Here is a 15,878-nt window from a genome sequence, read left to right as displayed (position 1 = left end):
AGAATGGTAGGTTCTTCAGTGGGAATGAGTGCAGTCCAACTGTGTGCGTTTTACTGTGAAGTAGTTGCTGAAGAAAATCGTGGAGTAAGACAGACCTGAAGAAGTTTGCAGTTTATCTGGGTAGAATGGCAGGTATTAATGCAAAATTGTCATGGTGGAGGTAATTTCCTGAATATCGGCCTTTTAACTAGTGTTTTGGTTTACATTCATTTCTAATTATTTGCTAGAAAAATTTGGCACAAGTGTTCTAAATCATTGGGAAGCTGTAAGTCATAGTGTGTCTCAGAGCTCTTTCCTAAGCAGTTTATTTCAATTCACCTATTTAAGCATCACAGCAATCCTATGAGATATAAGCTCTACTATTATTTCCATTTTACAGATGAGGCAGCTGATTCTCAGAATAAATATCTTGTCCAGGGTCACACCATCTACTTACACTACAACTGTGAGAAGGAGAACACATCCTGTGTCAGTTAAATAATGTATGGTTTGTGTCTGGTCAGAAGAATACCGTTGGTACATGTGTCGTGATCCAGTACAGAACATTGTTATTATTGCAAAGACCATACCTGCGGGCAGTGAATTCCAATCCTTCAGACTTACTATAAGTTTAAGGAAGTCATAGGCTGCTGCTTCCCCGACCCGTTGCCCGCCACCATGTATGTGCTGCTGCTCGTCCAGTAAATGGCACTACCATCTCTCCGTTTAAACCAGAAGCCAAAGAATCACCCTTGATTCCTTCCTTTCTCACTGTCTGCATTCAGGACAAATCCTGTAATACATATTTCTAGCTTGCTTATTTCTGTGTCCACTGACATCAGCTTGTCTTTTACCTCAGTCTATGGCAACCGCTTCTTAAATGGTCTCCCGCTTCTACTGTGAAATAAAATGCATGCTCCCTGACGTGGTCTGCTAGATTTTGCATGAGTAGGCTTCCTATACCTTCTGTCTCATCTAATGTGAGTTTTATCCTCCATACTGTAGTCTTACTGATGTTTCAATCCCTTAATAAACCAAACTTCTGGCACAGTTTACTCATGCTTCTGTCAGTTACCTGCTTGAAGAGGAAGGCCCTGATCACCCCTTATAAGTGGAATTTTCAACACCTGTTTGTTTCCACCATAGTATTTAACACAGTGTTTAGTCTTTGTCTGCTGCTTCTTCCTCCCTCCCGCCATTAGCTCCATGAGGGCCAGGATCCTGTCTTCTTCATTGTCGTATCCCCAGGTCCTTATACTGTGCCTCGGACAGAGAAGGCACTCAGATATTGAATGGATTATTGGATGGGTGGGTTAACTGATGATGGCAGATAGATACAATCTGATAACATGTAGTTAGATGAAATACGTTTTCGTTTAAAACAAAGTGTGGTGGTCCATTCCATTCACTTTTAAAGAACTGTTCCATGCTCTGCCCAAAATTAAAAAACCAAGCCAAACCCTTTGCCGTAGAGTTGAAATTAGGAGAACTCGTTCACTAATCTAAAAGTAAGATGAACAGCTGCTTCATTAAGACTCTTTTATACATTTTTATTTGATAGAACTTTTAAAATCAGCTTTAAAATGTTAGATTTTTACAGAAGTCAGTGATATAGGTATTTCTAATAACTCTGTTTACAAAATAATACAACTCAGTAAGAGTTCTCTCTACTATTTAATCTTTTTTCAACCCCTCTTGCAATAATGTTATTAAAGATTGTAAAATTTACATGTTGATGTGAAATCATCTTCAGAAATAATTCTAATTTTTTGTAACCCATCATACTCTTATTATACCTTAGAGATAGAAAATATTACTAAATATGGGAAAGTCCACTTTGAAATATTCATGGTCAAAGGTTTTTTTTTTTTTTTTTTTTTTGGTCTTAGAACAACACAGCAGGAGTTTTATTTTCTCACAGCCCTGGAGGCCAGTGTCCACAGTTAGGGTGTTGGCCATGTTGATTCCTTTGGAGGCTTTGAGGGAGCACCTGCTCCTTGGCTCTCTCCCAGCGTCTAGTGGGAGCCGGTGATCCTTGGGGTCCCTTGGCTTGTAAAAATTCACTAGTTTTTTAACATGTGACATTTGCATTTGTAACCAAGGGGCTAGTCAGAGGCTCATACTGCAGTGCCGGGTAGTGGTCATATAATTTGTTAAGTATCGTTCTAAAACAGTTTTGTTTCAGGACCCCTTTTCACTTTTAGTTATTGAGGACTCCTAAGAGCTTTTGTTTATGTGGGTTATATCTATTGATATTTACCATATTAGAAATTAAAGCCGGGAAAAATTTTAAATATTTATCCATTCATTTTAACCTAATAAAACCCATTTCACATTAACATTTTTTCAAAATAGCACATTTTATGAAAAATAACAATATTTTATAAAACAAAACTGGTGAGAGCAGCATTGTAGTACATTTTTGTAAATCTCCCTGACTTAATGGAAAACAACAGGCGTTTCATAACCTCCGGCATTTAATCTGTTGTGTTGTTTCGGTAAACTCTATGAAGAATAGATGATAGATAAATAAGTTAAATAGATTTTTTTTTTTAAGTGGACAATAAGATAAATAAATAATAGATGTAAACCAGGACTATCCTGTATAAGCCAGGATGTATGATTACCCTAACTTTAAATTATTAAAAATTAAATTTTCTTTGTTTTGAGGTTTTCCACTTTGACGTTAAAAGTGAATTATTTTATGATTTATGAACTAAAATATATTCCTCCATCTTTGCCATTTTGTTTGCATTTAAAAATGATGATATATTTTAGCACGTTTTTCTGTCACTTGTATTACAACATAAAAGTCAATCATTAAAAGTCGTCAGAACGTTCCCTCAGAATACACTTTAGATCCTGTGTGTAGGGAGCTTGAACGCTCGCTTGCAGCTCCTCTGCAGGCACCTGCTGCTGTACAGAGGGATGTCTTTGGCTTCTTTTTAAGTATGATAAGTAGGTAGTCATGCCTTTGTTTTGGTGTTACAATCCTCTGTCTTGTTAGTTGATGTTTGATACTAATAGACGACTCTTTCTTGGAATATTCTTATTGCCCTTCTTTTCTCTTTAGTGAGTTTATACAGTCTTTTCTTGTGATATCTACTCTTTTTGATCAAAGGGAAATTTAAAAATCCATATATATCAAACATTTCTCAACTCAGCTTAGGCTGTAATGTATTAATAAGGTTTTGTTTTCTTTTCAGATGTGTGGTCTGCAGGCTGTGTGTTGGCTGAACTGTTGCTAGGACAACCAATATTTCCAGGGGACAGTGGTGTGGATCAGTTGGTGGAAATAATCAAGGTGAGAAGGTTGAAGTTTCAACTCAGAATTTTTGAGCTGAAAGGACTTTTGAGGCTGTTCTAAGAATACATCATACACACTCTCAACACGCACACACGTACCCCTGCCTCTTCCTCCCCATGAGAGACTTAGAAATGGAGGAAGTGATCTAAAGTCAGATAGCTTTTAATAGAGCAAAAATAGGAACTCAGCCTTTTGGTCACTAATTGAGTTATTCTTCTGTTGTATGATACTGGAAAAGCTTTTGTATATCTCATGCAGGAAAGGGATATACCTGTTGTTGTAAAGTTCTTAAAACAAAATTAGAGTATAAGGTCTCACTAAACTGTATGTAAAGTTGTAAAATTTGAAATTATCCTTAGAGGCCGTGTAGTTCAGTGCTCCATCTAATGAAAAAGGCTTCTTAGTTACGTTCCTAACAGCTAAGATTTTCCAGTGTTTTCTCGAACACTTCCAGCATCACATCACTACTTCGAGATGCAGGTCGTTCTGTGTTTACAGCTTGAATTTAGTTTTCCTTATGAGCCATAACTTTCCAGGTAGCTCTCATCAGCTGAACACAGGACTATTATCAAGTTATTTTTACATACTTGTACTTGATCCTATAAAAATGTTTTCTTTTGATCAAGGGAAAAGCCTAATGTGTGATCAGTGATCTTCCTCACTATCCATATAATTTCTTCTAATTTGCAACTAAGAATGTTATAGTATTTCTGGTCTTTTTTGGGTAACCAGCCATCTTTTAGCTTCAGAATGGACCTTGAACCTTTTTTCAGCAGAGCTACAGGCATACTTTGTTTTATTGTGCTCTGCAGGTAGTGCATTTAGTGTATTTTTTACAAATTAAAGGTTTGTGGCACCCCTGCATCAAGCAAGCTTGTCAGTAGCATTTTTCCAACAGCATGTGTTCACTTTATGTCTCGTGCCACATTTTGGTAATTCTTGCAGTATTGCAGACTTTTTCATTATTATTGTGTCTGTTATGGTGATCTGTGATCAGTGATCTTTGATGTTACTATCATAATTGTTTTGAGGGCGCCATGGACCGCACACATACAAGACGACGAACTTAATAAATGTTGTGTGTGTCCTGACTGCTCCACCAACCAGCTGTTCCCCCATCTCTGTCCCTCTCTGTGGCCTGAAACAGGACAGGACAATATTGAAATTAGGCCAGTTAATAACCCTGCAAGGGCCTCTAAGTGTTCAAGTGAAAGGAAGAGTCACATGTCTCTCCCTTTAAATCAAAAGTTATATATAATTAAGCTTAGTGAGAAAGGCATGTCGAAAGCTAAGATAGGCTGAAAACTAGACGTCTTGTGCCAAACAGTTAACTGAGGTATAAATACAAAGGAAAGGTTGAAGGAAATGAAAAGTGCTACCCCAGTGAATACACGAATGGTAGGAAAGGGAAACAGCCTTATTGCTGGTATGAAGAAAGTTGTAGTGATCTGAATAGAAGGTCAAACCAGCCACAACATCCGGAGCAAGGCCCTAACTCTCCTAACGAGAGACTGAAAGGGTTGACTCAATAGAGGGAGAGCAAGTGGGAGAAGGGAGTAAGCTGTATGTAAACCTACATGTGACAGACTGATTGGAATGGTAAATGTTCACTGGAAGCTTAATAAAAATTAAAAAAAAAAAAAAAAAACACGCACACACACAGCAAAAAAAAAAAAAAGAGTGCTAAGGGAGCTCGCTTTTGGAGTGGAGAGACGAGAAATGAAGAAATGGAGAAAAATGAAGAACGGAAAGGAGAAAATAAATGAAGAAAAGCCCGCAAGGATCCCACTGGTGCAGCTTTGCAGACTGGGGAAGTGGCTCCCAGGCTGTGCAATACAGTCTGGCTAGAAGGGGCAGAGATGTCACACTGTGCCAGGTGTTCAAGAGATAGAAAAGAAGGTAACTATAGAAAGACAAGAAACTTAGAAATGAAGAAAGACAAAAACGAAAAAAAAAAATGCCCCCAGGGGTCCCAATGGCTGCGCAAACCAGGGAAGTGGCTCCTAAGCTCTACAGTATAACCCGGTTAGAAGGGGCTCCAAGCCCTGAGATAAAAAAGAAAACAAAGAACAAATAGAACAGAGCAAAATCAAAAAAGGTCCTAGTTATCCTGTCAGCGTGGTGGTGTGGACTGAGGAAGCAGTTCCCCAGAGAAGTGGCGCTTCACAGCTTTTCAAGAAGAAACAAACATTCCTCACAGAGGTGTTCGAGAGAAAGGAGGTGGAGGAGGCTAGAGGCGGGGGGAAGAAACCAAAAGAAGCAGAAAAAGGGAACACCAGCAACAAAGAGATTGCACTGAGGGAGCTACCCTGTGTGGTTGGGGCAAATCCGGGCATCTCGGAGCCGGAGCTGGTGCCTCCTGGCCAAGACTGTGCTCGGCAGGAAGCGGCACAGGTTGAGCAAGGGGAAGAAGGATGGAGGGTAGGAAAGTGTATATCGCTGGTTACCGGGTGCTCTGTCTCCCCGGGACCTCTGTGAAGCTGGTTTCCCATACTCCCTGCCCGCCGATCTCCGATATGGGCAAATCCAAGTGGCATGGAGCCAGCATTTCTCATCCAGCCAAGCAACTGCAGGTAGCTGGGAAACAGTGGAGGCCGAGCAGCGGGGAGAAGGATGAGGAGTGGGAAAGTGTGTATCATGGTTACCAAGTGTTATCTCTCCTGCTGAGAGCTTGGTGAAGCTGCTTTCCTGTACTCCCTGTCCACTGCTCTTGGATGTGGGCAGGGTGAATCCAAGTGGCAAGTAGTCTGCACCTCTCTGCCAGCCTAGTGACCTCAGCCTGCTAGGAAGCGGTGAAGGCCAAGCAGGGGGAGAAGAATGGGAGGTGGCAAAGCATGTATCATTGATTACTGGGTGCACCATCTCCTGCTGGGAGCTCTGTGAAGCTGCTTTCCTGTGCTCCCTGTCTGCCGATCTCCAACAGGAGTACAGGATGGTGAATCTGTGCTGTTTCAGCTGATAGAGGACCTCCGCACATACCTCTCCTCGCCGTCTGTTCTCTCTCAGTTTCTTACTCCATTCAGTGCTTGCCTGAGTTCTTTCTCTCCTCATTTGATGCTTAGGGTTCCAGAATTGACGTTAGTCTCTGTTTTACTCAGTTTTTTGGGTCTTTGCTGTCGAATGATGGCGTGGTGCTTCTGTCTGTAGTGCCGTGTAGGCTCCACCCTATATTTTCATCTTAATTTCTTCTTTAATATAGACTTCATAGTAACCTCAAAAGATACCTGACGTGGTTCCCGATGCATGGTGAAAAATAAAACATTTTGGGAGATCCTCTACCGGGAATTTTGTAGACATAAATTCACAAAGCATTGTCCTTCGTGCCTTTGCCATCAGTCACAGCAGTGGGGTTATTAAGAAAAGAGAGTCCCCTGAAGGCTTGTGTAACCTTGGAGAAGGTAGTATTTTTTTTAATTTTTATTTTTATGACAGTTACTTGTTTTATAATTACAGAGATATTATGTGCTCAGTGCAGAGTACTGAGAAGATATACACAGCCGTATAAATACAAAGTAAAGAACAAAGACAGCAGCCTAGTGTCCTGGCACATCACGAAAAAATAGCTTCTGTTAATGTTTTGGTATATATCCTTTCTGTGAATATGTATGTTAATCAAAAATGTCATCCTGTTATTTTGTAGATTTTTTTACTAAACAATTATATTATCCATGTCAAGAATTAATTTTCAACTAAGGGATTTTTTAATGACTGCATAGATTCTATTGCATGATTATATTCTCATTTACGTAATTCATTCTAGAAAGAATTATGTTGTTAAGATAAGGTGATATGTTATTATCTTTGAAAAGAAATTGACGTGATTCATTTGGCTTCTGAATTAAATATTTGATCATTAACTTTCTTATATAAATGATAAATGCCCCCCCCAAATTCTCAAATGGAAAGAATTTTAAGCAATTTGTGAAGTTATGGACCTGGAAGTACTATAGGTTTTACTAATAGTTTCTGTTTCCTCCCTCCGGATTTTAAAACATAAATTTCAAGTAAGGAAGATTGGCTTCTGCCCAGAGTTCAATTTCTGGATTAAAATATCACAAAACTAAAAGCTTTTAAAAACCACACCATTTTGTAGAATTTACAGTTTTAAATGTATTAATATTCCTAGATATATACTGTCATTTATTCAGCAGACCTTTACTTACGCTCTAGTAGTAATTCAGCCAATGCTTTCCAATGAAAGAGTTTTAAGGCAGAATTAATCAAAGTCCCACCTCTTGATGGTAGAATTTCAGTATAGTTTCTATAGTTTTAGTAACAAGCCTTTTACATTTGGATGTATCTGTTCTAAAACAGCACGACATTAAATACATACCCATTGCTGTCAAGTCGATTCCGACTCATAGTGGCCCTATAAAACAGGGTAGAGCTGCTGCCCCGTAGAGTTTCCTAGGCTATAATCTTTACAGAAGCAGGCTGTTGCATCTTTCTCCTGTGGAGTGGCTAGTGGGTTCTAATCACTGATCTTTGAGTGAGCAGCTGAGCACTTCACCACTGGGCCACCAGGGCTCCTATTAGACATGTAGATACTTACTTGCAACAATACAATTTTCTATAAAGCAATTAAAGTCACTTAATTTCTCTTGTAAAACTACCTAAACTATTTAGTTTTCTGTTTGCAGTAATTACTTGATTCGGGTACGTGTTCAGGTAGCTTTTACACAGTAAGGTAGTAAAATCTTATCTCTAGCAGAAACTTTATGTAAGAAATTTGAAGGCAGAAGGCAGTGAGATCCAAATAATCATTTGATTAGATTATGACAACTAAGTAGATACTTCATTTCTTATGCCTATCAATAGGATTCCCACCATATGTTTAGCAGTGAAGAGTGGGATTGAGGGGAGGGGGAAATGAGATGATTTTCACTTTATATTGTTCACTGATGTGGATTTTTTTTTAAAAGTGTATCTTTTGGAACCATTAAAACTGAAACAAATACAGTCATGCGGCATATAACATCTGTTCAGGCAATGTCCAACCACATGTACGTGGTCCCATAAGGTTATGATAGTGTTCAGAAATCCTGACTGAAGAATAGGACATAGCAGACGTAACCAGATGTGGTGGGTGCAGTAGCTGTCTGCGTGTAACACCTGTGTCTCATGTCTCTTGTATACAAAGTGATCGTGCTGCCAGGCATATAATGGTACTCCTCTCCAAAAAAACAAACCCATTGCTGTCGAGTCAGTTCCAACTTGTAGCAACCCTGTAAAGCAAAGTAGAACTGCCCCATGGGGTTTCCAAGGAGCAGCTGGTGGATTCGAACTGCCAACCTTTGGTTAACAGCTGAGCTCTTAACCACTGTGCCACCAGGGCTCCTATATATAACCTATAACCCATATGTCTCAGTAGTCATAGTGGTTTATGTATGTATTATACTGTACTTTCTATTGTTATTTTAGTGTGAACTCTCCCTACTTAGAAAAAAAAAAAAGTTTACCGTAAGCAGCAGCATCCAACCTTGTGTATCACGTGTCTCTTGAGCGTTGTAGCATTATTGCTCTGTTTAATTTTTTTTCAAAAAGATTACTGTGAAGTACATCAAGGCTTCTAGATGCATCAGAACTAGTGCTAGTGATAGCAGCAGCAAGAGGCAAAGAAGTATCAATTTGGAAGCGAAACAGAAGGTATTGCATATAGCCCTGCTAAGTATACATACCTACTCCTCACTTATCAACTGTCCCATTATCCAACATTTCTCATTTCCGACAATAGTGAAAAATCTACTGTCCAACAGTGTTGCACATTAACGACATACGTGTGGCAGTAACGAACACTGAGGTGCAAGCCGAGAGTAATGCTGGCTGTGGTGGTTAATGTTATGTGTAAGTTTGGCTGGGTCATGATTCTCAGTTTGGTAGTTATGCAGTGATGTAATTTGGCAGTTATATGATGATATAATTTGGCAGTTATGTGATGATATAGTCATCCTCCATTTTGTTATCTGATGTGATCATCCTCCATTTTCACCTAATGCCACTTTTCAATAGTGACCTGATATTTGGAAACCATGTCAGTAAGTGAGGAGCAGGTACAATATGCACAATGTCCGAATAACACAATGCCCTATTTCAGAGAGCGTATCGTGGACGTTAAGCTATGGCTGTAGATGCTTTCAAATCCTTTGTGCCAGAATCTTCTGTTAATAAACAAATAAAAAATAGTTATATAGAGTTAAGAGAGCCATATTTTGTTACAGATATCTGTCTACATAATTGTTTTCCCTGTCTACTAATTTGATTGATGGTTGTTTGCAGTATAATTTAGATCAAGAGATCAATAATTACCTGACTCCTCAGAATTCTACATTTTCAAATATCGGCAAACTACCGCTGATCATACCAGCTGCTGCTCAGTGAGATCTCCTCAGGGCCAGGCATGGGGCTGAACACATCACACACATCACCACATCTCATCATTACTGTTAATCCCAGGAAGTGTTACTAGTACCATTTGAGAAGGGGTGATATTTCAGGAGGGATTCATCTTTAGATAAATTAGTGTTCTCTGCTCATGGAATTCTGTAGTCTGGGGAAAACAATATGATGTGTAATGTCAACTTGAAATCCAGAATCTATTGAGTCATATTTGTTATATGTCTGGTATTAAAAAAAGTAACTACAAACTAAAGGAAGCAACCCCCAAATCTTAATGTAAAGAGTATGTCATTCAGGTTGAGATGTCTTTGGACTAGCTTGGCTGGTAACCAAAAGGCTGGCCATTCGAATCCACCAGCTGCTCCTTGGAAACCCTATAGGGCAGTTCTCTTCCGTCCTGTAGGGCCTCTACGAATCGGAATCAATTCAACAACAATGGGTTTGGATTTGGCGGGGGGAGGTAATCAGGGTTATAATGGGGTGGCTTCCTTTGCTTTAAAGTGTAGTTGAACCTTTTTTTCACCATTATGTTTAGAAAAAGTCATAGATTTTTAGTTACCTTGTATGCATGGATTTTTAGTGCCTGTACATGCTCCCTCTAAGTTCTCCTGGCTTAACATTTTCACTGTTCAACAGTCTTTTAGACAGAAGTCTAAGGTACTAAATCCATTTAATGCATTCAGAATATTTTTCTTGTAATTTTTTTTTTATTGAATCCACAATGGATCTTTGTGAACATGCATTTTGAGTTTAATCACGTGCTACCTGCTGACATTTTTGTGCTTGTGTGTTATAAATCTCTTGTGTTAAGAGACTGCAGGGATCATATATCAAACTTACCTGTGTCGTCTTTTTCCACATCCTAGCACATATAAGTATGCTCCATTACACCTTGTGGTTCAGGTTTTTAGTTGTAAATACATATTCACAAAATATTTATTGATCATATTAGTTGCTTAATATTGTTCTTGTTAATAATTTATTCTATGTTTAATACTAACTAGAATGGAAGATCTTATAGACCACTTTGAAAATTTGATAATAGCACTGAACTCTTTCCCCCAGAACAATGCGTTTATTCCAGAATTTTGCATAACATTTCCAGTGATTCATGGGCTTTCTGAAGGTCATCCAGAAACCCCAGGTTAGATATCTTATACTAGTGCAAGGGACTGTCATTACACTTGATAGTGACTGTAGGTGTCACACACAATATGATACCAACATTTTAAAAATTAGTGAATAAGTAAAACCCATTGCCATTAAGTCAATTCCGATTCATAGCAACCCTATACAACATAGTAGAACTGCCCCATAGGGTTTCCAAGGAGCAGCTGGTGGATTCAAACTGCTGACCTTTTGGTTAGCAGCCGTATTTCTAAACCCCTGTGCCGCCAGGGCTCCAGATAAGTGAAAGAGGCACTAAAGGAATAATTGTTCTGCTGCATTTAATGTGATATTTCGGTAGACATTAGTTTTAACTGATTGCTCTTAAATTTTACTGGGTAACTTACTCACACTTGATAAATCTCTGTACACTTATACGTATGTGTGCCAGGCACGGAAAAGTGATTTCCTGGCAGTTTGGCCCAGTTTAGCTTCCAAGTTGCAAATAATGACATCCACTTGAATTCATTACTTTCACCAAAATAAGTAGCAAGAATATTTACTGTCTCAGTTGGGGACAGGTGTTTTATTTATGGGGTGGGGTGGGGGGGACCTTTTCCACAAAAATTTGAAGTCTAATGACATCGGCACCTCAGAACTGAGTTACAGATAGTAATATTTTAGGACCTGAGTTAAAAGACCATCCATGTGATTACTTTTTTTGGAATATAATACTCTTATCAATTGCGTATTCTTCTGCACAGTTGCATTTTGAGTTCTTTTGTGTATTTGTTAATTTCAGCACACTGGTTTAATACATTGGTTTTCTTTATAGTAATCTATAAAATATATAAAGGGGCAGCTATAAGGAGGGACAGGGACAAAAATCTATCAGGTTGAAAACATTTATATCCTAGACCCTGATTTCAGGACCTCTGTTTTACTAAGGAATCCCTGCTTCCTTTTGCAGCAGATGGTTAAAGATTTTAGAGAGCAATGATTCTTAACAGTTGGGAAGTAGAAAAATACAAAGATGTACTGGAATGTTGTTAGAGGGGCATTTATAGCTTATAAAAGCTTAAATGCTATTTCATATTTATAAAACAATTTTTATTTTATTGATACATAAATTGGAAGGAAACATGACAAAATCTTGGCTTATGATGGTACAAAGAACTATAGTGTTAGTGGTTCTGGAAGCAAGAGCTGAGTAATATATATGTAAAATTCTTATGTGTGGTTTTTTAAAGTTTGGAAGTATAGTGTTTTTTGTTTGTTTGTTTTTAAATAACCTAAGGGATTCTGACATGCCACCATTCTATTTTCTACTCCTTCCTCTTCACACACACCATTTTGGCTGAGATTCACCTAGAAAATAGGTCTTTTGACTCCTGTGAATCTGTATCATCCAAGAATGATTTTATGCTTTATATCAGAATAGTCTTTATATTATGCTTTATAATCAGAATAGTTGCCTTTTGGGTGGAAGGAAGAGATTTGTTTCAAGTATAAAATTGTCTTTAAGAAGAGAATGATGGCCAAAACAGTCTTGAAAAAGAAGAACAAAGTTGGAGGGTTCATGCTTCTCTGTTTCAAAACTTACTACACGTCTGTGGTAATCAAGGCAGGATAGTACTGGCATAAAGACAGCCATATAGATCAGCGGAATAGAATTCAGAGCCCAGAAATAAACCCTTATATTTGTGGTCAATAGATTTTCAACAGGGCTGTTGAGACAATTCAGTACAACAAATGGTGCTTGGCCAACTGGATATCCATATGTAAAAGAATGAAGCTGGACTTGGATGTTCATAGTATACCATAAACAAAAATTAATATAGATCAAAGTCCTAAATATAAGAGCCAAAAATAGAAAACTCTCAGAAGGAAAATCTTTGTTTAGGCAGTGGTTTCAGAGATACAACACAAAAGTACAAGCGATAGATTGGACTTCATTAAAATTAAAAAACTTTGTGCTTCAGAGGACACCATCAAGAAAGTGAAAAGAATCAAGAAATAAAAGATTGGTGTAAATTTAGAAAAATAAAGGTAACTTTCAAGATAACCACAAAGGAAACTAACAGACCTACCCATCAAATAAAAAAGAAGAAAAACATAAAAACTCAGCAAACACAAAATCAGCAATAATGACAAAGATGAGAAGAAAAAGAACTCAACAGAAAATTAAGTGTAACAAAGAAACTGTCAATACCACAAAAAAAAAATCAAAATGGCAGCAGTAAACGCATACCTATCAATAATTACACTGAATATAAATGACCTAAGTGCACCGTTAAAGAGACAGAGAGTGGCAGAATGAATTAAAAAAAACACAATCCGCTGTATGCTGCCTGCAAGAGACACACCATAGACTTAGAAACACAAGCAGACTAAAACTCAAAGGATGGAAAACAAAAAATCAAGCAAACAACAACCAAAAAAGACCAGGAGTGGCAATATTAAGCACCAACCAAACAGACTTTAAAGAAAAATCCACCATAAAGGATAAGGAAGGACCCTAAATAACGATTAAAGAGTCAGTACCCCAGGAGGACATAACCATAATATATATATGCATACCCAATGAAAGGGCTGCAAAATACATAAGCTAAAAGCATTGAAAAGAGAAATAGACAGCTCTACAATAATAACAGGAAACTTCAACACCACTTTCAGTGGACAGACCATCTAGAAAGAAACTCAGTAAAGACACAGAAGATCTAAATGCCACAATCCACTTGACCTCATAGACATGTGCAGAAGACTCCACCCAACAGCAGCAAAGTATACATTCTTTTCCAACGCACATGGCACATTTTAGGCCACAGAACAAGCCTTAACAGAATCTAAAACATTGAAATATTATATAGCATCTTTACTGGTCATAATGCCATAAAGGTAGAAATCAACAACAGACAACAAGGGAGAAAAATCAAATACATGAAAACTGAACAACACCTTGCTTAAAAACTACTGGATTATAGAAGAAATCAAGGACGGAGTAAAGAAAGTCACAGTATTAAATGAGAATGAAAACAAATCTTACCAAACCCTTTGGGACACAGCAAAAGCAGCACTTAGTGGCCAATTTATATCAATAAATGCACACATCCAAAAAGAAAGAGCCAAATCAAAACATTAACCCTGCAATTGAAACAAGTAGAAAGAGGACAGCAAAGGAAGCCCACAGACATCAGAAGAAAGGAAAGATTAGAGCAGAAATAAATGAAGTGGAGAACAGAAAAACAGTTGAAAGAACCAACAGAATCAAAAGTTGGTTCTTTCAAAAGATCAGCAAAATAGACAAACCACTGGCCAGACTGACAAAATAAAAGGAGGAGAGGAAGCAAATAACCTGAATAAGGAACAAGATGGGTGATCTCACAACAGACCCAACAAAAATACTATGAAAAATTATACTCTGACAAATTTGAAAACCTAGAGGAAATGGACAGATTTCAATGAATATACTGCCTACCTACCTAAACTAACTTCAGTATGGACTACACCTCAACGTAAAGAGAACAAAAATCCTCACAACTGGACCAATAAGTAACCTCATGATAAATGGGGAAAAGATTGAAGTTGTCGAGGATATTTCATTTTTCTTGAATCTACAGTCAGCACCCATGGAAGCAGCAGTCAAGAAATCAAAAAACGCATTGGGAAAATCTGCCGCAAAGGACCTCTTCAAAGTGTTGAAAAGCAAAGATGTCACCTCGAAGATTAAGGTTCGCCTGACCCAAGCCATGGTATTTTCAGTAGCATTGTATGCATGTGAAAGCCGGACAGTAAATAAGGAAGACGGAAGAAAAATTGATGTCTTTGAATTGTGGTGTTGGCGAAGAATATTGACTATACCACGGACTGCCAGAAAAATGAACAAATCCATCTTGGAAGAGCTACAACCAGAGTGCTCCGTAGAAGCAAGGATGGCGAGACTACATCTTACATACTTCGGACATGTTAGGAGAGATCAGTCCCTGGAGAAGGACATCATGCTTGGTAAAGCACAGGGTCCGTAGAAAAGAGGATTGATACGGTGGCTACAACAGTGGGCTCAAGCATAACGATTGTGGGCGTAGTGCAGGACCGGGCGGTGTTTCATTCTTTTGTGCATAGGGTTGCTGTGACTTAGCGACCTAACAACTGACTTAGCCACACCTAACAACAACAACCTAAACTAACACGAGTCAAGGTAGAAAAAGTAAACATGTAACAAAAGAAGATATTGAAGGGGTAATAAAAAACTCCCAACAAAAAAAAGCCCTGGCCCTGACACCTTCACTGGAGAATATGGAAGTTTCAGGAAAGAGTTAACACCAGTACTTCTAAAAGTATTTCAGAACACAGAAAAGGAAGGAATACTTCCACACTCATTCTATGAAGCTAGCATAACCCTGATAGTAAAGCCAGGCAAAGACACCACAAAAAGAGAAAATAACAGACCAGTGTATCTCATGAACACAGACACAAAAATTCTCTACAAAATTCTAGCCAATAGAATTCAACAGCATATCAAAAACATAATAACTCAGTGACCAAGTGGAATTCATACCAGGTATGCAGAGATGGCTCACCATTAGAAAATCCATCACATAAATAAAACAAAAGAAAACCACGTGATGCAACAAAGGCATTTGACAAAGTCCAACACCCATTCCTGATAAAAACTCACCAAAATAGGAATAGAAGAAAAATTCCTTGACATGATAAAGTGCTTCTATCCGAACCCAACAGCTAAACATCATTGTAGATGGAGAGAGACTGAAAGCATTCCCCATGAGAATGGGAACCAGGCAAGGATGCCCTTTGTCACCACTCTTGTTTGATATTGTGCTGGAGGGCCTAGCCAGAGCAGTAAGGCAAGAAAAAGAAATAAAGGACATCCATATTGGTAAGGAAGAAGTATAAGTATCCTTATTTGTAGATGATATGATCTTATACACAGAAAATCCCAGAGAATCCACAAGAAGGCTACGGGAACTAATAGAAGATTTTAAGCAGGATACAAGAGTAACATATAGAAATCAGTAGGATTCCTCTACACCAACAAAGAGAACTTCAAAGAGGAAATCACCAAATCAGT

The 15,878-nt window shown here is 38.3% G+C and overlaps 1 protein-coding gene across 3 annotated transcripts in view; it reads left to right on the top strand.

Moving 5' to 3' along the window:
- The window catches only part of GSK3B (glycogen synthase kinase 3 beta), a 296,701-nt gene that overhangs the window by 198,930 nt on the left and 81,893 nt on the right, over positions 1-15,878 (top strand). For all 3 annotated transcript variants that reach the window (XM_023551754.2, XM_003412978.4, XM_003412977.4), the window contains exon 7: positions 3,186-3,283. In XM_023551754.2, the coding sequence (XP_023407522.1) occupies positions 3,186-3,283 (98 nt within the window). The remainder of the gene's footprint in view (positions 1-3,185; positions 3,284-15,878) is intronic.

This window comes from Loxodonta africana, chromosome 1 (assembly GCF_030014295.1).
Source record: "Loxodonta africana isolate mLoxAfr1 chromosome 1, mLoxAfr1.hap2, whole genome shotgun sequence".
Classification (NCBI taxonomy): Eukaryota; Metazoa; Chordata; class Mammalia; order Proboscidea; family Elephantidae; genus Loxodonta; species Loxodonta africana.
Note: the sequence above shows the minus strand (reverse complement) of the source record. Positions and strands in the feature narration are given on the sequence as shown.